The sequence below is a fragment of the Mustela erminea genome, chromosome 2 (assembly GCF_009829155.1).
Source record: "Mustela erminea isolate mMusErm1 chromosome 2, mMusErm1.Pri, whole genome shotgun sequence".
Classification (NCBI taxonomy): Eukaryota; Metazoa; Chordata; class Mammalia; order Carnivora; family Mustelidae; genus Mustela; species Mustela erminea.
In genome coordinates, this window is record NC_045615.1 from 45,449,093 (window position 1) to 45,475,391 (window position 26,299).

General features: G+C 36.2%; 1 protein-coding gene across 12 annotated transcripts in view; it reads right to left on the reverse strand.

Moving 5' to 3' along the window:
• MAPK10 (mitogen-activated protein kinase 10) overlaps nucleotides 1–26,299 on the reverse strand; it is a 585,543-nt gene that overhangs the window by 151,291 nt on the left and 407,953 nt on the right. For 10 of the 12 annotated variants that reach the window (XM_032332788.1, XM_032332787.1, XM_032332786.1 and 7 more), the window contains one exon: nucleotides 9,379–9,450. The exons of 1 other annotated variant lie outside the window; for it this stretch is intronic. In XM_032332788.1, the coding sequence (XP_032188679.1) occupies nucleotides 9,379–9,444 (66 nt within the window). In that variant the 5' untranslated portion in view covers nucleotides 9,445–9,450. Of the gene's footprint in view, nucleotides 1–9,351; nucleotides 9,451–26,299 lie in introns of those variants that run through there. One more of the 12 variants, XM_032332793.1, reaches the window with a different exon arrangement.

The following is a 26,299-nucleotide window of genomic DNA, read 5'->3' on the forward strand; positions in this document are numbered from 1 at the left end:
TTTTTTATCCATTCTGTCTTTTGACAGGGGCATTTAGCCCATTAACATTCAGGGTAACTATTGAGAAATATGAATTTAGTGCCATTGTATTGCCTGTAAGGTGACTGTTACTGTATATGGTCTCTGTTCCTTTCTGATCTACCACTTGTAGGCTCTCTCTTTGCTTAGAGGACCCCTTTCAATATTTCCTGTAGAGCTGGTTTGGTATTTGCAAATTCTTTCAGTTTTTGTTTGTCCTGGAAGCTTTTAATCTCTCCTTCTATTTTCAATGATAGCCTAGCTGGATATAGGATTCTTCGCAGCATGTTTTTCTCGTTTAGTGCTCTGAAAATATCATGCCAGCTCTTTCTGGCCTGCCAGGTCTCTGTGGATAAGTCAGCTGCCAATCTAATATTTTTACCATTGTATGTTAGAGACTTCTTTTCCTGGGCTGCTTTCAGGATTTTCTCTTTGTCACTGAGACTTGTAAATTTTACTATTAGGTGACGGGGTGTGGGCCTATTCCTATTGATTTTGAGGGGCGTTCTCTGAACCTCCTGAATTTTGATGCTCGTTCCCTTTGCCATATTGGGGAAATTCTCCCCAATAATTCTCTCCAGTATACCTTCTGCTCCCCTCTCTCTTTCTTCTTCTTCTGGAATCCCAATTATTCTAATGTTGTTTCGTCTTATGGTGTCACTTATCTCTCGAATTCTCCCCTCGTGGTCCAGTAGCTGTTTGTCCCTCTTTTGCTCAGCTTCTTTATTCTCTGTCATTTGGTCTTCTATATCACTAATTCTTCTGCCTCATTTATCCTAGCAGTGAGAGCCTCCATTTTTTATTGTACCTCATTAATAGTTTTTTTTATTTCAACTTGGTTAGATTTTAGTTCTTTTATTTCTCCAGAAAGGGCTTTTATATCTCTCGAGAGTGTTTCTCTAATATCTTCCATGCCTTTTTCGAGCCCAGCTAGAACCTTGAGAATTGTCATTCTGAACTCTAGATCTGACATATTACCAATGTCTGTATTGATTAGGTCTCTAGCCTTCGGTACTGCCTCTTGTTCTTTTTTTTGTGTTGAATTTTTCCGTCTTGTCATTTTGTCCAGATAAGAGTATATGAAGGAGCAAGGAAAATACTAAAAGGGTGGCAACAACCCCAGGAAAATAAGCTTTAACCAAATTAGAAGAGATCCCAAATCGTGAGGGGGGACAAAGGGGATAAAAAGAGGTTCAAAAAGGAATAAATAAAAAAAAAAAAGAAAAAAGAAAAAAAAAGAAAAGAAAAGAATTAAAAAAAAAAGAAAACAAATAAGAAAAATATAAAAAAGAAAAAATATATATATTAGATAAACTAGTTTAAAAACGTTAAAAAAGAAAAAGGTAAAAGTTAAAAAAAAAATTTACCAGAAGGCCAGAAAAAAAAAAAACAAAAAATGAAAAGGAAAGAAATTAAATTAACTGCAAGACTAAAAAAAAAAAAAATCACAGGGAAAAAGCCCTGAGTTCCGTGCTTTGCTTTCTCCTCCTCTGGAATTCTGCTGCTCTCCTTGGTATTGAAACCGCACTCCTTGGTAGGTGAACTTGGTCTCGGCTGGATTTCTTGTTGATCTTCTGGGGGAGGGGCCTGTTGTAGTGATTCTCAAGTGTCTTTGCCCCAGGCAGAATTGCACCGCCCTTATTAGGGGCCGGGGTGAGTAATCCGCTCGGGTTTGCTTTCAGGAGCTTTTGTTCCCTGAGCGCTTTCCGTAGAGTTCCAGAGGACGGGAATACAAATGGCGGCCTCCTGGTCTCCGGCCCGGAGGAGCCGAGAGCCCAGGGCCCCACTCCCCAGTGCGCCCTCAGAGAACAGCGCCCAGTTACTCCCGTCTGCCTGACCTCCAGCCGCGCTCCGAGCTCACCGAGCCTGCGACCGGTTCAAGGTAACACCGAGCTGTGAGCTTAATGTCGGCTCTGTCTCTGTAGCCGGCTTTCCCGTTCCAATACCCGCAAGCTCTGCGACACTCAGATACCCCCGATCCTTCTGTGACCCTGCGGGACCTGAGGCCACGCTGACCCCGCGTGGGCTTCGCCCTGGTTTAGCCTCTGGAGCGATGTCCCTCAGCGGAACAGACTTTTAAAAGTCCTGATTTTGTGCGCAGTTGCTCCGCCGCTTGCCGGGAGCCGGCCCCTCCCCCCGGGGTCTATATTCCCGTCACTTTGGATTCACTTCTCCGCCGGTCCTACCTTTCAGAAAGTGGTTGTTTTTCTGTTTCCAGAATTGCTATTCTTCTCTTCGATCTGCAGATGGATTTTCAGGTGTTTGCAATCTTTAGATAAGCTATCTAGCTGATCTCCGGCTAGCTGAAGTAGTCTCAGCCTGTTACTTCTCTGCCATCTTGACTCCTCCCCAATAACTTCATTTAAATTTGATTAATACCTCAACCATAACTGAACTTGTAGTACTAAGCTACATTTTTATTTGTACTAAGATCGTTCAAAAAGAAGTCCGCTCAACCTCCTTTGTGCCTCAAGAAAACCAAAGACATACCCACAATCAAACAATACAGAAAAGTTCATCATTACAGAACCAAATCTTAAGACCTTTACATTTGTTGTTAATCTTTGTAGCATAACTGAATCTACTCATTAACTCAAATAGTTAATTAATAAATCATTAGGGGAAAAAACCTGCCCAAGGTATAAGATACAAATACAACATTAAATTTACTCTTTTGAAATTCACTGCAGCCACTGTCATGTGTGGGCATATGAAAAAAAACTATTTTCAAACATCATGAAACATTCATTCATAAAAATAGAATGGTTAGTTATCCTGATAGTGTAGATATCTTAGTGATTTATTTTGTGATTCAAAATGTACCATGTTTTTACAATAATGTTTGCTATGTCTTTAATAATTTACCCGGACAGTCCATGCACTAAAGCATATATATTGGAATTTTTTTTTAAGGTATGCAAAATTAAATGCAATGTATAAAAGCAGATACAGAAGAAAGTCAGAATTAAGCTTCCTCGAATAACACACAGGAGAAGAAACCCCTTAAAAGAAGAAATTAAGGGATGCCTGGGTGGCTCAGTCAGTTAAACAGCTGCCTTCACCTCAGGTCATGATCCCAAGGTCTTGAGATCAAGTCCCACATTGGGAACCAGGTTCTCCCTCTCCTTCAGCCTGCCCCTCCAACTGCTTGTACTCTTGCTCACTCTCTCTAGTAAATAAATAAAAAATCTTTTAAAAAAGGAAAAACTAAGGTAAATATTTTCTTTCCCTATTACATGAAAAACTAATATAATAAAGGGAAGGTTTATCAGTTTATACCTCAAAATCATAGCTATTCATTTACAAAATGCCCAGAACGTCAAATATATCCAGGTTCAATCTACTGATTCCCTTAAGCCATATTTATAGGAAGTCGGTGTCTAAGTTGGTGTTTTGAGGCAGCAGACAATCCCCCCAAAATCTAAAATATACAAACAATGCTTTTCACAGACCAGCAAAAGTGGTTTTCAGTTTCCCTGTTACATTACACAGGTTTTCCTTTGCCTTGCCCCATCAGAATATATTTTCCTTTGTTGCTCTTTTCCTCTAATGTTGGTATAAAAGTCTTCCCATCTAAGACAGACATCCAATTTTAAGTTTAAAAATTTTGACCAGATAGTTTCATTGTCTTTGAAGCAGAAACCCATAGACCCATCAAATGAGATAAAGTTGAGCAAATCAAGTTACGTTAAATTCAGTATGTTTTCAAAGCAAAGAAAAAATTTTTAAAACCATATAACCCTGGCATCATGTATTTTAAATGTCCTAGGTACTGTGATCTGAACGTATCACTTAAAACTAAACCATTTTATGGGCATTTTAGAATACCTATCTTTAGGAGTTCCCTGGTTTATTTATTTCCAAGTCTATAAAAACCTCTAAAAAGTGAATGCAGCCCATAAAATATTTGCTAAAATCCTGAAATTTCTAAAGATCAAGAGAGGAAAACATCAGAACACTAAAAAATAATAAATCAGAAGTGATCGGCAAATTTGTTCTAAGAGTAAGTTTTCATCTATTTAGAACAGCCATCATCAGTGGCTAAGGAAATTATTCCATGTATACACATAGTGCTTTGTTGTCCAAACATTTGAGTAATAAAATTAAATTCAATCAACTAAGCAAGTCATCTGTAATGTTTTATGTCTATTTTAAAAAGAACACTATCTTAACTAGGAAAAAATTCAACATGGTCAGTCTTAGCTATCTTTCCGCATAAGGGTTAAACCAAAAAATAGTAAGAAATCTAAAGACACTGAAGAACGATTTGACAATAACTTCAAAATAAGACTATTTTTTTCATATCCTCAGTAATATTTTAGACTTTATATATCACAAACATGCTTTGGAATTCATATAAGAGTGTTCTTTTTTCCTACTGGGTTCCAATAGATCTTAGGCTTTTCTGCATTTAATCATAGTGTGTAAGTTCTCATTATATTTGACTGCTACTTGCTTCTGTTAAAACACTGTACACCAGTAAATTTCAAGAAGTTCATAACGAGACCAGGATAAGACCTTCTAATAAAATAGTTGAGATTTCCACTCCAGAATAAAACATAATTGGATTATGCCTTTGATAATAGTGATGTGAAGATTAAATGAGGTAAAATATACTCTTCTTTGGTAACTATTCCAACTCATTGTTTAACACATAGCTGTTGCTGCGTTCTTTAACTCAAAGAGGAATAGGTTCTCAAGATTAGAAGCTCAGCCACTCTCTGTCATGCTTTAGACACTGTGTTCTTTGTATCCCTAGTTTTTACAAGATGCAGCTTTATATTATAGGTACGTAGTAAAGATGTATTGAATACATAAATGGTGGAATCAATCTGTCAACACATAGCTATCTCCTTTTATAGAAAATGTATGGAGGCAGAAAGAGTTTCTGTTTCATAGCCAAAAAGAACCTCAATGGGCTCAGTCTCTTTATTTCTAGTTCTACTTATATTTATAATTCTTGATTCATTGATTTGGACCCTCTGTGAAAATCAGAAATTAAGAAATCATTTTAAATTATCCATAACCAACTCAAACATCAATAAACATTTAGAAAGGACAACAAGTTAATAATGTTTAGATAATTGTTAGGTTAACACTAATTTGTAATAGCAAAATAACCAAAATACAATTAAGTCCATTAATGTACACTTATAAAATGTTAAGATGTTGAGAAATTGACTTGATTTTGAAAAGCAAAGAAACAAATGTCTACTAGGGAAGTGGTGTTTCTCTATTAAGTTTTTATTTACCCTCTTTTATTCAAAAGGTATTCATTGCACAGTAATGGAATTAAGGTAGATTTCTGGACTTGGAAATCAAAGATGAGGATGCCCTGGCCCTGCCCCTGAGGTAGTCAGTCCCCATGGAGAGGGAAAAACACAACCTGCACACCTAATGGTAATGCATGTCAGGATGAGATAAATGCTGTATGTGTACCCATGGACATGCATGGGGTTTCTAACAAGCATTTCTGTGTGTATGTATTCCTTGGCTAAAATCTTGACTCATCTGTTCAGTACCACAGAGTTCCAAAAGTAGCCTTTTAAAGAGATTTTTTTTCAATGTGGGAAAGTGAAATTAAACAGCTCTGCAATTCTCTGTTCAACTGAGAAAAGAAAGCTAAGAAGGCTCACCTGATTCTCAGGGGGACTGAGAGAGTGTGTGCACTTTTCAATTCCCTGTCAGTTTATATTTTTTTTTTTTATGAGTCGAAACTAAAGATTATTCCTTTACTGTCTAATATTACAAAGACAAATTTCTCCCCAGAATATAATGACAGACCTCTTGCTTGCCAATCTGTCTACTGGAATATTTTTTAAAAATTTAATAGGAGTAGCAAAAAAATTCAATGACTCCTGTGTTCTTCAAGTAATTCAACTAAAAAATAAGGTCAACACCATTACAAATAATACACATATTTCCTTTTGATAAAAAACTACCTGCAAAAGTTTGTTCTCTATATTTTCTATAACTTTTTATTGATAAGAACTGAAAAAATTAGAAATATGACATAATATAAAAAGCCACAGATTAAGACTCAAGAGAGTTGGAATCTGAGTATACTTGATCATGTATCTTTATGCATTGTCTGTCTGGCAAGAAGCTGGGAGCAACCTAACTCTGCTGGTGATCAGGGTAAACACTATAGCATACCAAGAACATGTTGATGTCTCATGAAATAAGAAGTTTCTGAAAAACATAGCTTGAAAGTGAAACCCAGTAGAAATTTCTGCCTCTAAAAATGAATACATTCTTTTCTCTAAATTGCTAGAACAGTAAATCAGGCACAGAGGTACAGAAGAGAAAATAAATAAATAAACATTATCAAATAAAAATTTTACATGGAAAGTATATAAAATGCTCTTAGTCATGACCAACAACACTCTGCTTACTGTAATATTTTTAGTTTTTTTAAATTACTGAATTTGCATGTATCTAGATACCAAAGCTCATAGTAAGCAAAAAAAAAAAAAAAAATTCAGTTACTAATAAAGTTCATGCTTCACTTCTCTTTCTTTCCTTGCTTTCAAAGAAGCCTTACTAGAAATAGACGTTCGGCATCTGTACCCAAATTTTGGGAGCTGATTTTTAAAAATAACCAACCTACAAAAAGACTCTGGATTAAAAATATAGCATAAGTTTTAAGATCTTTTTTATTGATAATTTTTGAAATTCAGATTTAAACTTGAGGTATATAAAACATGAATTAGTTTTTTGTTTCATTGTGGTTTGTTTTTAAGTATTAATGTCCTCAGTAAATGGATAGGCTTGTGGCAGCTAATGAAATAGCACACAGTCACATTGCTTACAAGTGGTAGGGCCCAGAGAGTTTACCCAGAAATTCAGTCCTGCTCCTTTCAACCAAAGCACAGTCACAGGTGTAACTGATTACCTAAACCACACATACACCTTCATTGATTCATTAGGTAAACATCCAGTGAAAGTCTACACCATGCCACATGCAAAATTCCAGCAATGTGCTGGGCAAATGTTCAACATTTGGAAGGAGGAGACTTATCACAGTAATTGTTTATTTACATAATATACACGCTCTTATAATAACAGATTTCCATCTACCAACCTCACATCACTGAACTTTTCAGTTGGGGAGAGAGGTGCACAATCAACTCTTATGAGCCTGTGTGAGCTGGTGCCTGCCCATGTGAAAAATGCATTGGAGTAGAGAGAGAGAAGCAACATACCAGTCACATATATGGTATATCAGCTACCAAAAAGTGTTATGGAGGGGGAAAAAAAAGAAAGGCTGGGAAGTTGGGCAGGCAGTGTAGGCTGGAAGGGGCAATTTTAAATAGGCTAGTCAAGAAAGATTCCCTTAAAAAATTACATTTGAAGAAAGCCCTGACAGTGGTGGAGTAGGCAAAGGGGACAATAAAGGAAGAGCATTTCAGGTAGGGGGCCTCTAGGTGGCTAAGCGGTAAAGGCTTGCGTATTTATTTCAGGAATTTTGATTTTTACTGTAAGTGAAATGGAAGACATCGAAAGGTTTTTCTGTTTTGCTTCGGTTATAGCCAAGGAGTGACATGATCTCACTTATACTTTTCAAAATATTATTCTTCTTGATGTTTGAGAGTAAACCATTTGGGAATGAGCAAATGTGGAAACTCTGGTGATAATCCAGGCAAGAGGTTAAGTAAGTTGGATCAAAGTGGTAGTGGAGAGAATGTTGGGAAATGGTGAGATTTCAGATATGTTTTGAATGTATAAACAATAGTATTTCCTGACAAATTGAATGTGAAGTGCTGCCCCAAAGATGATTCCAAAGATTTTGTTCTAAGCAACTGGGAAAGGTGAATTTAGCATTTACTGAATTAGAACAGAGTAATTATGGAGGAAAGATCAGGAATGTGGTTTGGTGTATGCAGAATTTGATTTGCCTATTAACATCTAAGCAAAGACACAGAACAAATAGTTGGGCATGGTCCAGCTCTGGGAGAGATTTGGGTTGGAGAGAAAACTATGGAAGTAGTCAAGATACTGATAATACTTAAAACAGGGACTCTATTGGGGCACCAGAAGAATGAAGGTAAATTTATTTAAAATCTATTCAGCTATTTAATAAACATATTTCAGCACTGTTCTCATTGGTCTGCAAGTATTAACTCATTTAATTCTCATAACCTAGAAGGTAATACTTTTCTTTCCCTCTTTTTACAAATTTAGAAACTAAAACACAGAGTGGTTAAATAACTTGCCCAAGGTCATAAGTAAATGGCTATAAATGATAGAGTTTCTAACCAAGGCTGTCCGGTTCCAGAATTCTTATTACAGAAGAGAAATTATCTAAATGCCTGAGGCTTCTAGCACTACGACATTTAGAGGTCAGGGAGCTGAGGCAGATCAGATCAGTAAATCCTATTCATAGCCTGTAACACATTTTACTTGCCTATAGAGATTCTACTTAGGCTAAGAGAGAATAGATTTGCCAATGTTTGTTTCCCTTTATATTTTTTCACACTTTCTGTAACAAGCACATATTACTTTCAGAAAGAGAAAAGATTGTTTTAAAGTAATAGAGGGTGCAGAATTATTTTTTAGACCTTGTTTCAAAGGATGCATGTCACTCCCTGTTTACAGCACCGCTCAATGAGAGGATAACAATGAAAATCAGTACAGGAAAACTGAATTGCTTTTTGCTTGGATCATGAATAAAGTTACTATAATTTATTATCCAAAGAATAATCCTAAGAGTAAAAGGAAACACTATTAATTAATACCATAACAACAGATTAAAGTTAAGATTACCCTAAAAACACCTGTAGTAGGAATAAATACCCCAAGAAGCCTCTTTCTTAAGAATGGAATATGTATGAATACAGGAGAGCAGACGCTTTTCTGCTCCATGCATACTACCTTCTATACCTTGATTTGCTGTTCTTCTTGTTTACCCTTTTACTAACTGTCGGTTAGCACCGGGCATCAAAAACCAACTGAGAACACCTGGGATGTTATTATCTGTGGGCATTGGAAATCTGCTACAGAGGGCTCATCAGTCCTTACAATGAAAAATAATAATACAGACTTTCACTATTTTGATGATTCAAGCCATATTTCAAGTATTAGAAAAGACATTACTGTCATTGATTATAAATAAAATCTAGTAAGAAATCACTTTAGCTAGTGATTAATTTATAACCATTAAAAAGAATTATTTTCATTCTCATTCTCTCTTAAGTGAACTGAGAAAGAAAAAAACATGTAACTATCCACTTCTAATTCCCAAGTTATTTTTAATGCTGCATAAGCACTAATTTGATGTGGCACATATGCAAGCTAAAATGGCAAATGGAAATACAAGGGAATATACTGTACCTTGTTTTACCTGTAAGGAACACACACCTGACAAAAGGCAATTTTCACATCCAAGGTTGGTTCACTGCAGTAGTACAATAAATGGAGGCTCATAAATACCTATAGAAAAAGGGGGGGGGCATGAATTTCCAAATCACCTAATTGTTCATTAATAGTATAAACTTTAATGTAATTTGAATTAAACACAAGGTGTCATGCATTACATATATTTAGCATAATCTGTATCCTGACTAGTGCTAGGTACTTTTCATAAATCATAAACACTAAATGATAAAATAAGGTAGAATATCTTATTTTTATAATGATTAATACCACCACAATCATAAAGATTAGATATAAGGAACTGGATATATACTTAATAAGTTAAAATTTAGAACATCCTATTATATAGCACTTTCTGTTTTAGGCATCTAACTTTAAAAATCCCAAACACATGCTCAAGAGCATATATGTAAGAATTTTATCATAGAATAAAGGGACTTTTAAATAAACTATAATGGATAATAGAATTATATACAGGATGTGGAATAATTGAATTTGAGCTTAATGTATCAGCATAGATAAATTTTTCAAACATGATGTTTACTGGAGAAAAAGCAAGTTCCAAAGGGGTATAAAGATCACTGTATTATTATTATAAAATTTTTAAATATACAAAATTATGTATTGTTTTGTTATACAATCATAAAACCAGGACTGAAAAGAATGGGCACTATGTAAACATCAATTTAGTCTTGGTAGTTAAGAACAAAGATTTCCATTATATTATTTTTCCTGTATTTTTGAAATATTTTTTAATTTTGCAAAGGAGAGGATAAAATCAATATTTTTTAAGGAGAGAATAAAATCATGTAATGATGGTAATACTAAATTAGGTATTAAGTCATCTGAGTATGACGAAGCAGCATCAGAGAAAACCAACTGAAACCTTTTTCAGTTCAATTAGGCACACTTTACTGAATGTTTATTGTGTGCAAGACACAATTCTGTGAGTTAAACAATTTTAAAACCACACTGACACAAGACTTCTGTGTCTGACAAGAGGAATTGTTAGGTATCCTGAAAACCACTTTCAGTGTAAGCTCCTAAAAAAGTTAGATGAAATATACAAAATATATTTTTAATGCATAACTAAACTGCCAAAAGAAAGAAAGAAAGAAAGAAAGAAAGAAAGAAAGAAAGAAAGAAAGAAAGAAAGAAAGAAAGAAAGGAAGGGAGGGAAAAATTCTAAGAGGTTGAAAACAATATGAAAGATTTCGTGCAGAGAAGTAAATCAGCTAAAGCTGCCACTTAGCCCCCAGCAATCTACTGGTATCTGAAGATGAGAACTTTATAAAGAGTAGAATGTAGAGTTCAGGAAAGAAAGCTTAGAACCTGTCTATGCTGGGAAGTCACATTGAAGACACCCACACTGAGCTTAGTAGAGGAAGTTTATTTGTTTGTTTTATTTGATGAGGTATAGTCACAGCGGTTGCAGCTTTTTTTTTGTTATTATTATTTAAAATCAAGTTAGTTAATATCTAGTGTAGTATTGGTTTCAGGAGTAGAATTTAGTGATTCATCACTTACATATAACACCCAGTGCTCATTCCAACAAGTGCCCGCCTTAATGCCCAACACCCAGCTAGCCCATTCCCCCCATCCACCTCCCTCCAGCAACTCTCAGTTTGTTCAATAGAGGAAGTTTTAAACAAACTATAGCAGAGCTAGCAATACAATTTCAGAAGGAAGGTCTGCACTGCAAGAAAAAATATATAGGAATATGGCAGATTTTTTAAATTTAAGAAAGAATGAAAGGGCAAGAACATATAAGACATTCCCGAAGAAGAACAAAGTAGATGTTTGTGGAGGTTAAAAAGGTAGAAAGCTAAAGTAAATGTATGTGGGACTGATGCAAAGATAGGCTTATAAATTAATAAAGAACCCAAAATAGACACATATATACATGGAAGCCTAATTATGTTTAAGTCTACATTTCAGATGTTTGGGGAAAGAAGAAACTATGCATTAAATTATGCTGAAACATGCATCATAAATATGCAGGACAGAGAGTGGGGAGGAAACACACCTCTGTTGAAAGACAATTCTTTAATCAGGTCTTTCACATTTCTGCATGTCTTGAAAACAGAAGCATTGACTGTTTTTATTCCAGACTATCTTCTCAAGGATAATTATACAGCAGTCTTGGAAGAGAGAGATAGTATCTCCTTGTGGAGAAAAGGGCAGGTTTGATTACTCAAACCTTGTCCCTCTGGGGCAAGCTACGCTAACTGCCAATTATAAGGATTTGGGTTCCTTACGCTTCCAGTTCCTCTTCTATAATGTAACCCACTGTATATGCAGTAGTCACCTGACTTTGTTTGAATCATCCTGTGGGGTTGGGACCTAAGAAATTGAAATGAATGTTGATATTGTATCTACTGTTATTAATGTGAGTAATAAAGTTCAAGGATTCATGTCTACTTCTTCAATTTGCATGTTTGTTTCATTATTACTTTTTAAAGCCTACATATATGAAATACTATTTGATATGTCAAATATTTTATAATAGAAAAAAATTCAAGTGACACAAAGAACTAGTGGTTGTTTATTCTTTTGCTGAGCATTGCTTTGTAGGCACGAATGCCTGGAACCAAAACATTCATTATAGCCATTAATGGGAAATGATCTTGAAGAGAAATGCCAAGGGATAAAGCAGGAAGATAGAAGAAACTGTGTTTGATGATAACATTAAACTACCAAATTGAGAAATTCTGGAACTTTTGGTCTTCTAGACTTTCTGTAATGTAGTACTCCAGTATCATTCCATCTCGTTAACTGAGCTTTATAAGTTCTTCAAATTAGGTAAGTCCTCCAAATTTTTTCTTCTTTTTATTTGGGAGACCCTTCTAGGTCTTTGCCTTTCCACATGAACTTTAAAATCAGCCTGACATTTCAAACAAAATTTTTTTTAACTTTCTGGAATTTGATTGAGAAGATATCTTAACAATATTCGGTGTTTTTATCCATAATTATTATATTTTTTCCATTTATTTTAGTTCTAATTTATCTCAGGAATGTTTTATCATGTGCAGTGTATAAACCTTGTATGTTTCTCTTTGTTTATGCTTTAGCATTTATAGTTTTATGCTAATGTAAATGGTATATTTTTAATTTCCTTTTCCTAAATACTTATTTTTAAAAATAATGTTAACTTTTGTAAGTAACCTTGCATTCTATCATACTGCTAAATTCATTTATTAAATCCAGTAAATATTTTATAGGTTGTTTAGGATTTTCCTTATACACAGAAAAGTCTGCAAGTGAAGATAGTTTTTCCTTTTTCCTCTCTAATCTGTTTTCCCTTGCTTACTCCAATTACTTAGTAATTGCTTACTCCAGTACAATGTTGAAAAGAAGTGAAGAGATGCTGATAATCTTTGTCGTTTAATAGATGTATTTAGTCCATTCACATTTAAAGTAAATATGGATATTGCTGAGATCAAGCCTACCACTCTACTCCTTGTTTAGTATTTTACCCCTGTATTCTTTATTCTATTTTTCCTCCTTCTCAGTCTTTTTTGGGAAGAATTATCTTTTTCTTGTCCATTATATTTTGTCTAAAAGCTTACTAGTAGGGCATGTGGGTGGCTCAGTGGGTTAAGCTCTGCCTTCAGCTCAGGTCATGATCTCAGGGTCCCAGGATTGAGCCCTATACCCCCCTCTCTCTCTCTCTTCGCCTGCCTCTCTGCCTACTTGTGATCTATGTCTGTCAAATATATAAATAAAGTCTTTAAAAATAAATAAATAAAAGCTTACTAGTTATACTTTTTTTAGTGGGTGGTTTAGAGTTTATAACCTGCATTTTTAAGTCATCTAGCTTCAAATAATATTATTCTATTTCACATACAGTTTAAGAAACTTATAATAGTATATTTCAATTTTCTCCTCCGGTCCCTTGAACAATTGTTGTCATATATTTCATTTATACATATTTCATAAACCCCATAACAGATTGCTATTATTTTTGCTTTAAATAAGCAATTCTATTTGAAAGAAATTAATAAATTTCAAAGAAAGGTATTTTACATTTGCTACATATTTTCTCTGTATAATTCTTTCACACCTTTCTTTAAGGTTATTGAAAATGGTGTTTTTATTTTATTTTCATTTTCTAGATGCTCATTTCCAGCATTTAAAATATATTGTTCCATTCATTATTGTCTCATTATCACACAGCATGCATTAAGTGAGGAAATATTCTCTCAGCCACTCTTCAATTTTTCCTTCAGTCTTCTCACAACACTTTGTACTTTTATTATGAGTATCTTATAATATTGTAACTGTTTGTTCATATGTCTATTCCATACTACATTATGACCTCCTCAGGGAAAGTGACTATGTTTTATTCATGTTCACAACCCCAGGGCCCACACTATTCTTAGTATATAGCTAATGTCAAGTAAATGTTTATTGAATAAAAGGAAAACCAAATGAAAAAACATCTTTCCTTCTCTAGCACAAATCTAAGTATTTTCATTATCTTTGCATATTGATATCTATAAGTTTTCAATACTTTTGATGCTAACAAATTAGGAGTTAATAGTAGTGAAAGTATGAAAGAGTCCAACACAGATGACCTCAGAAATGTTACCCAGCAAGGCTGTTTTAGTTCTGTACTGCTAAATTGGACATATGGGTAATAATAACATCCAGCCCACCACCTGAAATGAAAAATGTATTTTAATTTTTAATGAGTAAATAATCTTACTGTGGAAAGCAAGCACCCTGACCTTTCCTGGTTGCATTATAAAGATTCCAAATGTAGCACCATGACTAAGTCACCAAGTCACTGCAGAAACTTCTTGTGCCACAAAGGGACATTAAAAGAAAAAGAATGTTCAGTATGATAATCTCAATGAATTAAAGAAAACTAGTTTGATAATTTTATTTCCTGAGAGCATGGAAGAGAGAATTTGGCACCATTACATGGAAGCAACATAAATGGCCAGGACATTACCTTGATATTATTCTAAAATGGAATTAGTGGCAACATCTTGATGCAATATAGGTAGGACCCATGAGTAGCTTGAAAAGGGAGGGGATGATAATTCGGGCAATTTAGTACTTTCAATTACTGGTTGTTCTCCTGGGAAAAATCTCCATATGTACACTCCTTGCTATGTACTATACTGTGTTTCTCTTCATTACATGCTTATATGAGTTAATAGTTACTCTGAGCAAAGCAGTAGGCCAAGTTGTATGAAGGAGATATACTTACAAATTTATTAGGTTGAAATGGTGCAGAGTAGTTACTATAAAAGAATGCAACTATGATGTATTTTAATAGCTTAGATCAATACTTAAATTCTTTTATATTTGAGATGTGCCAACTAAACCACAGGAGGTTTGAGAAGCTTCATAGATGCAAAAAATCAAATTGTTCTGGGCAGGTTCAGACTCCCATGGTTTGTCACTGAAATGTAATACTTGCAAGAGAAAACTAAATGAACAACTGATTACAAAAAGTGTTTTGAGACCCAGCACTTTCCAAGTTTAATTAATATAAACTAAACTCATCTGTAAATAGTTTTTGTATTTATAACATATCAAACTTACTAACAAATGACTCTCTCTCTCTCTCTCTCTTTTTTTTTTTAGTATATGTGCTGCCAAAGTGAGCACAACAAATGACTCTCTTAACAGCCTGTAAGCATCTGTACAATATTAGAATACAAAGTCATAGTTACACACACACACACACACACACACACACACACACACCACACAAACTCTGTCCCTTCTATGTCCAAAAGAATTCTCCCAGCTATGTATTAAAAATGTACATATTTAAAAAATGAAAAGTAAATATACCATGAAATAAGTAATTATCTTTTTAGTGCTGATACAGAAAGTAGAATTAAATTTAATTTTATTTAAAAACTGTGCATTTTGATTGCTTTAAGATATTATTAAATAATAATAAGATAAATTAAATCTTTTGGTCCATGGACTATCATTTAAAGCAGAAGTCCGCAAACTGTGGTGGATGGACCAAATTCAACTCACCACCCATTTTTGTAAATAAAGCTTTATTGAAACACAGCCACCCATTAGTTTACATATTGTCTAAGGCTGCTTTCACACTATAATAGTAGATTTTTGTACCTAGTCACAGAAACTGTATGGCCTGCAAAGATTAAAATATTTACCATATGACCCTTTTTAGGAAAGATTGCCAGGGGCACCTGGCTGGCTCTCAGTAAAGCATGTAGCTCTTGGTCTCATGGTTGTGAGTTCAAGCCCCATATTGGGAATAGAGCTTATCTAAAAAATTAAAACATTTTTTGAAGGAAATATTGGTAATAGGCAAGATGGCAGAGAAGTAGAAGACCCTGATTCAGTTGGTCCCCTAATGTGAGCTAAATATCTACCAGAATACTCCATTCTAACTGGTGTAAGGTGATATCTCAATGTGGTTTTAATTTGAATCTCCCTGAGGGCTAGTGATGATGAACACTTTTTCATGTGTCTGATAGCCATTCGTATGTCTTCATTGGAGAAGTGTCTGTTCATATCTTCTGCCCATTTTTTGATATGGTTGTCTGTTTTGTGTGTGTTGAGTTTGAGGAGTTCTTTGTAGATCCTGGATATCAACCTTTTGTCTGTACTGTCATTTGCAAATATCTTCTCCCATTCCATGGGTTGCCTCTTTGTTTTGTTGACTGTTTCCTTTGCTGTGCAGAAGCTTTTGATTTTGATGAGGTCCCAAAAGTTTATTTTCGCTTTTGTTTCCTTTGCCTTTGGAGACATATCTTGAAAGAAGTTGCTGAGCTACAGCCTTTTGTGTTGTGTGAGCACTGTACCGAATAGGGTCTGAACCACACTCCCTGCCTGCACCTGAAAGAACTCTGCATGGGTGCTAGCTAGCGGTCTCTAGGACCAGTGGAGGGTCTGGATGCTCCTAGGCTGTGCCTGAAGGAACTCAGCACAATCTCTGGTCGGGATTGCTCAGGGGTGACCTGCGCAACCGTGAGGTCTGGACCCCAGACAGCAGTCCTGGCAAAGGCAGCCACTGGAAGTGGGCTCACTGGACCAATATCACTCATGGCTTTCGTTGCTAGGAGGTGCAGAAACAAGTGAGTGCTTTGGACGACCCCTGAGATGGCGTCTGGGGGCATGCACTGCCTGTGGGAGGTTGCATAGTTCAGCAGAATTTACAGAGTTCATTGCTGAGCAATGGTACAGAGGGAAGCAGACTGAGGTTTCTCTCTGAGGTGGAGGTCTGGGTGCAGTATGCTTTCCACTAAACCTCTGAAAAGCTGCAAAAAGCTGCCAAAGAACAAAAACCTCTAGAGAACAAAAGCCTGAAAAACTGGTTTCCACAGTGCCCAGCCTCTTGATAGGGGGGGCAGGAGGACTCAACCCAATCAAGACTGAATGAAAAACAACATGGTAGTCCCCTCCCCCAAAAAGCAAACCAAAAGAACAAGAGGACAACCACCACAGAATCCCCACAAAACTGTAAAACCCCATTATCAGGAGAAAAGAAGATATTAAGCTCCTGGTATTGCCCTAAAACCTGTATATTTCATAGATACAACTTTCATTTTTAATTTGTTCTCACTATTCTTGTTCTTTTTAATTTTTTTAACCTACTTACCATTACAACTAGAGGTTTAATACAACATATTCCATAATAACCTTTTAACTTGAACTTTTTTTACACATATACCTGTGTTTTCCTTTTTCTTTTCTATTTTTTTAATATACATATAGATATAAGCTTCAAGGTAATCCTCTTTCCCTAATCAATACTACCCCTTAAGATTAAAACCAGTTTTAATCTCCCTTTATCTCTGGAAAGTTGAGTCCTTTAACAAAGATATCAAGATAACCCAGGAAGAATCAAAATAAACTTCCTCTCCCACATCAAGGATTTATAACCACCCTCTCATCTTTCCTCTGTCAGTGTTTCTGTGTATTTGGTTTTTTGTTCTGGTATTATATTTATCTTATCCCTGGGGTTCATTTTGGCTGCTTTTTTTTTTCTTGTCATTTACTTTTGTCCGTCTTTTTGTTTGTCCATTTTTGTTCATATACCTTATAAATCTTACATTTGGGAGCTCGTTCTGGTTGGGTCTTCTTTTTTTCCTCTTTCTCTTTTTTCATTTTTCTTTTTGGTGCTGACTTCCAATTGCTCTGAAGCCTTCCAGGGTGCATCTTGCCTGGAATGTGGTTGATATATTCAGCTATACATCCCCTCAAACACCTCTTACCACAATTACTAGGAGGGGGAATACCAACAGAGGAAAAATCCAGAGACTGTACCCTCTCCATCAAAACTATTGGATACGGACATAAACAGTATGTTGGAAAGGGAATTCAGGGTAACAACTATCCAGGCAATGGATAGGTTGGAGAAAACCATTAGTGACAACATAGAAACTCTAAGGGCAGAAGTGAAAGCCACCTGGAAAGAAGTTAAAAATGCTAACAATAAGATCTAATCTAATCTAAATTCTCTAACAGCTAGGATAACTGATGCAGAAGATAGAATTAGTGATCTAGAGGACAAACTGATAAAGAAAAAGGATCAAGAGGAGGCATGGAAGAAATAGCTTAAAAGCCATGAGAATAGAATTAGGGAAATAAATGATGCCATGAAATGTTCCAACATCAGAATTATTCAGATCCCTGAGGGGTAGAGAAAGAGAGAAGACTAGAAGATATAGTTGAACAAATTCTGGATGAAAATTTTCCCAATCTGGGAATTGGAATCAGCATTCATGTCCTAGAGGTAGAAAGAAACCCCCCAAGATCAACAAATCTCAAAAGACCTCAAGGCACTTGATTGTGAGACTGACAAATCATAATTTTAGACAAGAGCTTCTGAGGGCAGCAAGGGGGAACAGACTCCTTATGTACAGAGGAAGGACCATCAGAATAACATCAGACCTGTCTACAGAAACCTGGAAAGCCAGAAAGGGTTGGCAAGACATATTCAGGCCACTAAATGAGAAGAATATGCAGCCAAGAATACTTTATCCAGCAAGGTTGACATTCAAAATGGATGGAGAGATAAAGAGCTTCCAAGATGGGCAAGGTTTAAAAGAGTATTTGACCACCAAGCTAGCACTGCAAGAAATATTAAAGGGGGTTCTATAAAAGAAGAAAGAACCCAAGAGTGACATAGGACAGAAATTTACAGAGACAATCTATAGAAACAAGGACTTCACAGGCAACATGATGTCAATAAAAACAAATCTTTTAATAATCACTTTCAATGTGAATGGCCTAAATGCTCCCATAAAATGGTGCAGGCTCACAGATTAGATAAAACAATAGGACCCATCCATATGCTGTCTACAAGAGAACATTTGGAACCTAAAGATACATCCAGACTTAAAGTAAAGGGATGGAGAAGCATCTTTCATGCCAATGGACCTCAAAAGAAAGCTGGGGTAGTAATCTCATATCAGGTAAATTAGATTTTAAACTAAAGACTGTAGTCAGAGATAAAGAAGGACACTACATCATTCTTAAAGAGTCTATCCACCCAGAAGGTCTAACAATTGTAAATATTTATGCCCCCAATACAGGAGCAGCCAACTATATAAGACAATTGTTAATCAAGATAAAGAGTCATATTGATATGAATACATTAATAGTAAGAGATATTAACATGACAGTGTCAGTAATAGACAGATCATCCAAGCAGAAAACCAATGAAGAAACAAGACCATTGAATGACACATTGGACCAGATGGACCTCATAGACATACAGAACATTCCACCCTAAAACAACAGAATACTCATTCTTCTCGAACACACATGGAAATTTCTCCAGAATAGACCACATACTAGGTCAAAAATCAGGGCTCAACTGATACCAAAAGATTGAGATTATTCCCTGCATATTTCTCAGACCACAATGCTTTGAAAGTGGAAACCAACCATAAGAAAAAGTTTGGAAGGAATTCAAACACTTGGAAGCTAAAGACCACCCTGCTTAAGAATGTTTGGATCAACCAGGAAATCAAAGAAGAGCTTAAACAATTCAATAAGAAGAAGACACATTGGTACAAAACCTATGGGATATGGCAAAGGTGGTCCTCAGGGGGAAGTACATAACCATCCAAGCCTCACTCAAAAAAATTGAAAAATCCAGAATACACCAGCTCTCTTTGTATCTTAAAGTACTGGAAAATCAACAACAAATTATGCCAACCCCATGCACAAGGAGGCAAATAATGAAGATGAGAGCAGAGATCTATGAGATAGAAACTAGAGATACAGTCGAACACATCAACAAAACTAGAAACTGTTTTTTTGAAAGAATCAATAATATTGATAAACCACTGGCCATACTAATCGAAAAGAAGAGAGAGAGGACCCAAATTAATAGAATTATGAATGAAAAGGGAGAGATCATGACCAACACCAAAGAAATAGAAAAAATCATCAGAAATTATTATCAACAACTGTATGCCAATAAATTAAACAATGTACACGAAATGGATGTATTCCTGGAAACTGGAAACTTCCAAAACTGAATCAGGAAGAAATTAACGACCTGAACAGACCAATATCTAGTGATGAGATTGAAGTAATGGTTAAAAACCTCCCAAAAAATAAGAGCCCAGGACCTGACAGATTCCCTGGGGCATTCTACCAAACATTCAAAGAAATAATACCTATTCCCCTGAAGCTGCTTCAAAAAATAGAAACAAAAGGAGAACTTCCACACTCTTTCTATGAAGGCAGCATTACCCTGATCCCCCAACCAGGCAAAAAACCCACCGAAAAGGAGAATTTCAGACCAATATCCCTGATGAATATGGATGCTAAGATTCTCAACAAAAGATCCTAGCTAATAGGATCCAACAGTATATTAAAAAGATTATCCACCATGACCAGGTAGGATTATCCCTGGGATGCAAAGGTGGTTCAATGTATGCAAATCAATCAATGTGATAGAACAAATCAATAAGAGAAGAGAGGAGAACCACATGGTCCTCTCAATTGATGGAGAAAAAGCATTTGACAAGATACAGCATCTGTTCCTGATTAAAACCCTTTAAAGTACAGGGATAGAGGGAACATTCCTCAACATCATAAAATCTATCTACAAAAAACCCACAGCGAATATCATCTTTAATGGGAAAAAGCTGACAGTCTTCCCTTTGAGATCAGGAACACAATAAGGATGTCCACACTCACCACTGTTGTTCAAAATAGTATCAGAAGTGATTGCAACAGCAATCAAACAACAAAAAGAAATAAAAATATTCAAATTGGCAAAGAAGAAGTCAAACTCTCTCTCTCTTCACAGATGCCATGATACTTTATATGGAAAACCCAAAAGACTCCACCCCCAAACTACTGGAACTCATACAGCAATTCAGTAACGTGGCAGGATACAAAATCAATTTACAGAAATCAGCTGCTTTCTTATACACTAACAATGAAAATATAGAAACAGAAATGAGAGAATTGATTCCATTTACTATAGCACCAAAAACCATAAGATACCTGGGAATAAACCTAACCAAAGAGATAAAGGATCTGTACTTGAGGAACTACAGAACACTCATATGAAAGAAATTGAAGAAGACACAAAAAGATGGAGTAGCATTCCATGCTCATGGATCGTAAGAATAAACATTGTTAAAATGTCTATACTGCCTAGAGCAATCTATACTTTCAATGCCATCCCAATCAAAATTCCACTGGTATTTTTCAAAGAGCTGGAACAAACAATCCTAAAATTTGTATGGAACCAAAAGAGACTCCGAATTTCTAAGGAAATATTGAAAAAGAAGAACAAAACTGGGGATATCACGTTGCCTGATTTCAAGCTTTACTACAAAGCTGTGATCACCAAGACAGCATGGTACTGGCACAAAAACAGACACATAAACCAGTGGAACAGAATAGGGAGCCCAGATATAGACTCACAAGTCGATGGTCAAATAATCTTTGACAAAGCAGAAAAAACACACAGTGGAAAAAAAGACAGTCTCTTCAATAAATGGTGCTGGGAAAACTGGACAGCTATGTATAGAAGAATGAAACTCAATCATTCTTTTACACAACACACAAAGAAAACTCAAAATGGATAAAAGACCTCAATGTGAGGCAGGAATCTATCAAAATCCTAGAGGAGAACATAGGGAGTAACCTATTCGACAGCAGCCACAACAACTTCTTTCAAGACATGTCTCCAAAGGCAAAGGAAACAGAAGTGAAAATGAACTTTCAGGACTTTATCAAGATCAAAAGCTTCTGCACAGCAAAGGAAACAGTCAACAAAACAAAGAGGAAACCCATGGAATGGGAGAAGATATTCACAAAGGACACTACAGACAAAGGGTTGATATCCAAGATCTATAAAGAACTCTTCAAAATCAACACACACAAAACAGATAATCACATCAAAAAATGGGCAGAAGACATGAACGGACACTGCTCCAAAAATGACATACAAATGGTTAACCAGACACATGAAAAAATGTTCATCATCATTAGCCATCAGGGAGATTCAAATCAAAACTACACTGAGATACTACCTTATACCAGTTAGAATGGCCGAAATCAACAAGATATTAAATAACAAGTGTTGGAGAGGATGTGGAGAAAGGGGAATCCTCTTACACTGTTGGTGGGAATGCAAGTTTGGAAAACAGTGTGGAGATTCCTTAAGAAATTAAAAATAGAGCTACCCTACGACCCTACAATTGCACTACTGGGTATTTACCCTAAAGATACAGATGTAGTGAAAAGAAAGGCCATCTGTACCCCAATGTTCATAGCAGCAATGGCCACAGTTGCCAAACTGTGGAAAGAGCCAAGATGCCCCTCAACAGATGGATAAAGAAGATATGGTCCATATAGACAATGGAGTGTTATGCCTCCATCAAAAAGGAATGAACACCGAACATTTTTTAATCAAACCAGACAGGACTGGAGGAGATTATGCTTAGTGAAATAAGTCAAGAGACAAAGTCAATGTCATATGGTTTCACTTACTTGTGGAGCATAAGGAATAACATGGAGGACATTGGGAGATGGAGAGAAGTGAGTTGGGAAAAATCAGAGGGGGAGACAAACCCTGAGAGACTGTGGACTCTGAGAAACAAATTCAGGGTTTTGAAGGTTAGGGGGTTTGGGATTGGGTGAGCCTGGTGGTGGTATTAAGGAGGGCACTTATTACATGGAGCACTGGGTATGGTGCATAAACAATGACTCTTGGAACACTGAAAATAAAAATTAAATTAAATTTTAAAAGTTTAAAAAATAAAAATATATTATATTATATTAAAAATTATTATATTTATTTATTATTTATATTTATTAAAATTATTATATTTTATAAAAAATAAAAAAATTTTAAATTAAAATAAATTTTAAGGGAGGGGTCAAGATGGTGGAGAAGTAGCAGGCTGAGATGACATCAGGTAGCAGGAGATCAGCTAGATAGCTTATCAAACCATTCTGAACACCTACAAATTCAACAGGAGATTGAACAGAGGAAGACCTGCAATTCTAGAAGCAGAAAATTGACCACTTTCTGAAAGGTAGGACCAGCGGAGAAGTGAATCCAAAGCAACAGGAAGATAGACCGTTGGGGTGGGGGGCGGGGGGCGGCTCTGAGCAAGTGGTGGAGCATCAGAGCACAAAATCAGAACTTTTGAAAGTCTGCTCCACAGAGGGACATCGCTCCAGAGGCTAAACCAGGGTGAAGCCCACGTGGCGTCAGCATGGCTCGAGGTTCCCACAGGGTCACAGAAGGATCAGGGCCATCCGAGAGCTCACAGGTATTAAAGCAGGGAAGCTGGCTACAGAGACGGAGCCCAAGAGTGACCTCTGAACTTGGGGTTACCTTAAATCATGATCCATGGCACAGGCCACTGCTGTGTGTGTGGGGACCCCACAAGATCCAGGGAGACACCCCTGGAAGAGTGCAGGGATCTTCGGGGTTCAGAGACTCCAGGCAGGGCTGTGTGCCAGAGACAGAGACGCTTGGTCACAGGCGGGGTGAGTTCAGAGTGCACCTGAAGACCAGGAAGATGGGAGTGATTGAGCACTTTTCTCTGAGGGCACACTGAGGAGTGGGGCCCCAAGCTCTCGGCTCCTCCAGGCCGGAGATTGGGAGGCTGCCATTTTCATTTCTGTCCTCCAGAACTCTACGGAAAGCATTCAGGGAACAAAAGATCCCGAAAGTGAACCCAAGCAGATTACTTAGCCTGGCCCCTGGTAAGGGCGGTGCTATTCCACATGGACAAAGACACTTGAGAATCACTACAGCAGACCCTTCCCCAAGAAGATCAGCAAGAAATCCAGCCACGGCCAAGTTCACTTACCAAGAAGAACAGCGAAATTCCAGAGAAGGAGAAAGCAAAGCATGGAATTCATGGCTTTCTCCCCATGATTCTTGTCTTGCAAAGTTAATTAATTTTTTTAATTTTATTTTTTCTTCTGCTAAATATTTTTTAACTTTTACCCTTTCCTCTCTTAACATTTTTTAATTAGTTTATCTTAACAATACCTTTCATTAAAAAAATAATCTTTTTTGAACCTCCATTATTATAATCATATTTTAAATATTTTATCCTCTATTGTATCTAACTTTATTTTCTGTATACACATAGGGTTTTTTCTTCTAAAAAAATTTGGGATACAACTTCTTCTAATAGATCAAAATACACCCTAAATCTAGCACAGGGCTTTGTTCTAGTGTCCAGCCTGAGCAAATTCTCTCCACTTTCTTTTTCTTTATTCTCCCAACCAACTTATCTTAACAACTCCTTTTTTAGAAATATTTTAAAATTTTTCATCTTTATAGTCATATTCCATCCCTTCATTGTGTTTATCCTTATGTATGTTTTTCATTCTTTAAAATTTGGGGAGATAGGGACGTCCAGGTGGCTCAGTTGGTTAAACAGATGCTTTCAGTCATGATTCCAGCATCCTGGGATTGAGTCCCACATCAGCCTCCTTGCTCGGCAGGGAGATTGCTTCTCCCTCTGCCTCTGCGTGCCACTCTGTCTGCCTGTGCTTGCTCTCTCTCTCTCTGACAAATAAATAAATAAGTAATCATTAAAAATAAAATAAAATAAAATAAAATTTTGGGAGGTAGTTTCCTCTAACAGACCAAAATACTCCCAAAATTAAGTGGATGGCCCTGTTCTAGTCACCAGTCTAATATATATATATACATTTGTTTTTAATTTTTTCTTTATTTGTTTTCTTTTTCTTTTTTATTTTTTTTTCCTAAACTTCTTTTTACCCCCTCTTTCCCCCTATGATTTGAGGTCTCTTCTGATTTGGTTAAAGCACATTTTCCTAGGGTTGTTGCCACCCATTTAGTATTTTATTTGCTCCTTCATATATTCTTATCTGGATAAAATGACACAGCAGAAAAACTCACCACAAAAAAAAAGAACAAGAGGCAGTACCGAAGGCTAGGGACCTAATCAATACGGACATTGGTAATAAGTCAGATCTACAGTTCAGAATGACGATGCTCAAGGTGCTAGCCGGGCTCGAAAAAGACATGGAATATATTAAAGAAGCTGTGTCTGGAGAAATAAAAGCCCTTTCTGGAGAAATGAAAGAACTAAAATCTAACCAAGTTGAAATTTAAAAAAAAAACTATCAATGAGGTGCAATAAAAAGTGGAGGCTCTTACTGCTAGGATAAACGAGCAGAAGAGAAAATTAGTGATATGGGAGACCAAATGATGGAGAATAAAGAAGCTGAGCAAAAGAGAGACACACAACTACTGGACCACGAGGGACGAATTCAAGAGATAAGTGATAGCATAAGAGGATATTAGAATAATTGGGATTCCAGAAGAAGAAGAAAGGGAGAGGGGTGTAGAAGGTATATTGGGAGAATTATTGTAGAGAATTTCCCTAATATGGCAAAGGGAACAAGCAACATGCAGAGAAACCCCCTCAAAATCAATAAGAATAGGTCCACACCCCATCATCTAATAGTAAAATTTACAAGTTTTAGTGACAAAGAGAAAATCCTAAAAGCAGACCTGGACAAGAAGTCTGTAACATACAATGGTAAAAATATTAGATTGGCAGCAGATTTATCCACAGAGACCTGGCAGGCCAGAAAGAACTGGCATGATATATTCAGAGCACTAAATGAGAAAAACATGCAGCCAAGAATACCATATCCAGCTAGCCTATCATTGAAAATAGAAGGAGAAATAAAAAGCTTCCAGGATAAACAAAAATTGAAAGAACAAAAATTGAAAGAACCAGCTCTACAGGAAATATTGAAAGAGGTCCTCTAAGCAAAGAGAGAACCTAAAAGTAGTAGACCAGAAAGGAACAGAGACAATATACAGTAATAGTCACCTTACAGGCAATACAATGGCACTAAATTCATATCTCTCAATAGTTACCCTGAATGTAAATGGGCTAAATGCCCCCAATCAAGACACAGGGTATCAGAATGGATAAAATAAAAAACCCATCAATATGCTGCCTACAAGAAACTCATTTTAGACCCAAAGACACCTCCAGATTCAAAGTGAGGGGGTGGAAAACCATTTACCATGCTAATGGACATCAAAAGAAAGCTGGGGTGGCAATCCTTATATCAGATCAATTAGATTTTAAGCCAAAGACTATAATAAAAAATGAGGAAGGACACTATATCATACTCAAAGTGTCTGTCCAACAAGAAGGTCTAACAATTTTAAATATCTATGGCCCTAACGTAGGAGCAGCCAACTATATAAACCAATTAATAACAAAATCAAAGAAACACATCGACAATTATACAATGATACTCTCTACACTGAAATGGACAGATCATCCAAGCAAAAGATCAACAAGGAAATATATGCCTTAAATGACACACTGGACCAGATGGACATCACAGATATATTCAGAACACTTCATCCCAAAGCAACACAATACACATTCTTCTCTAGTGCACATGG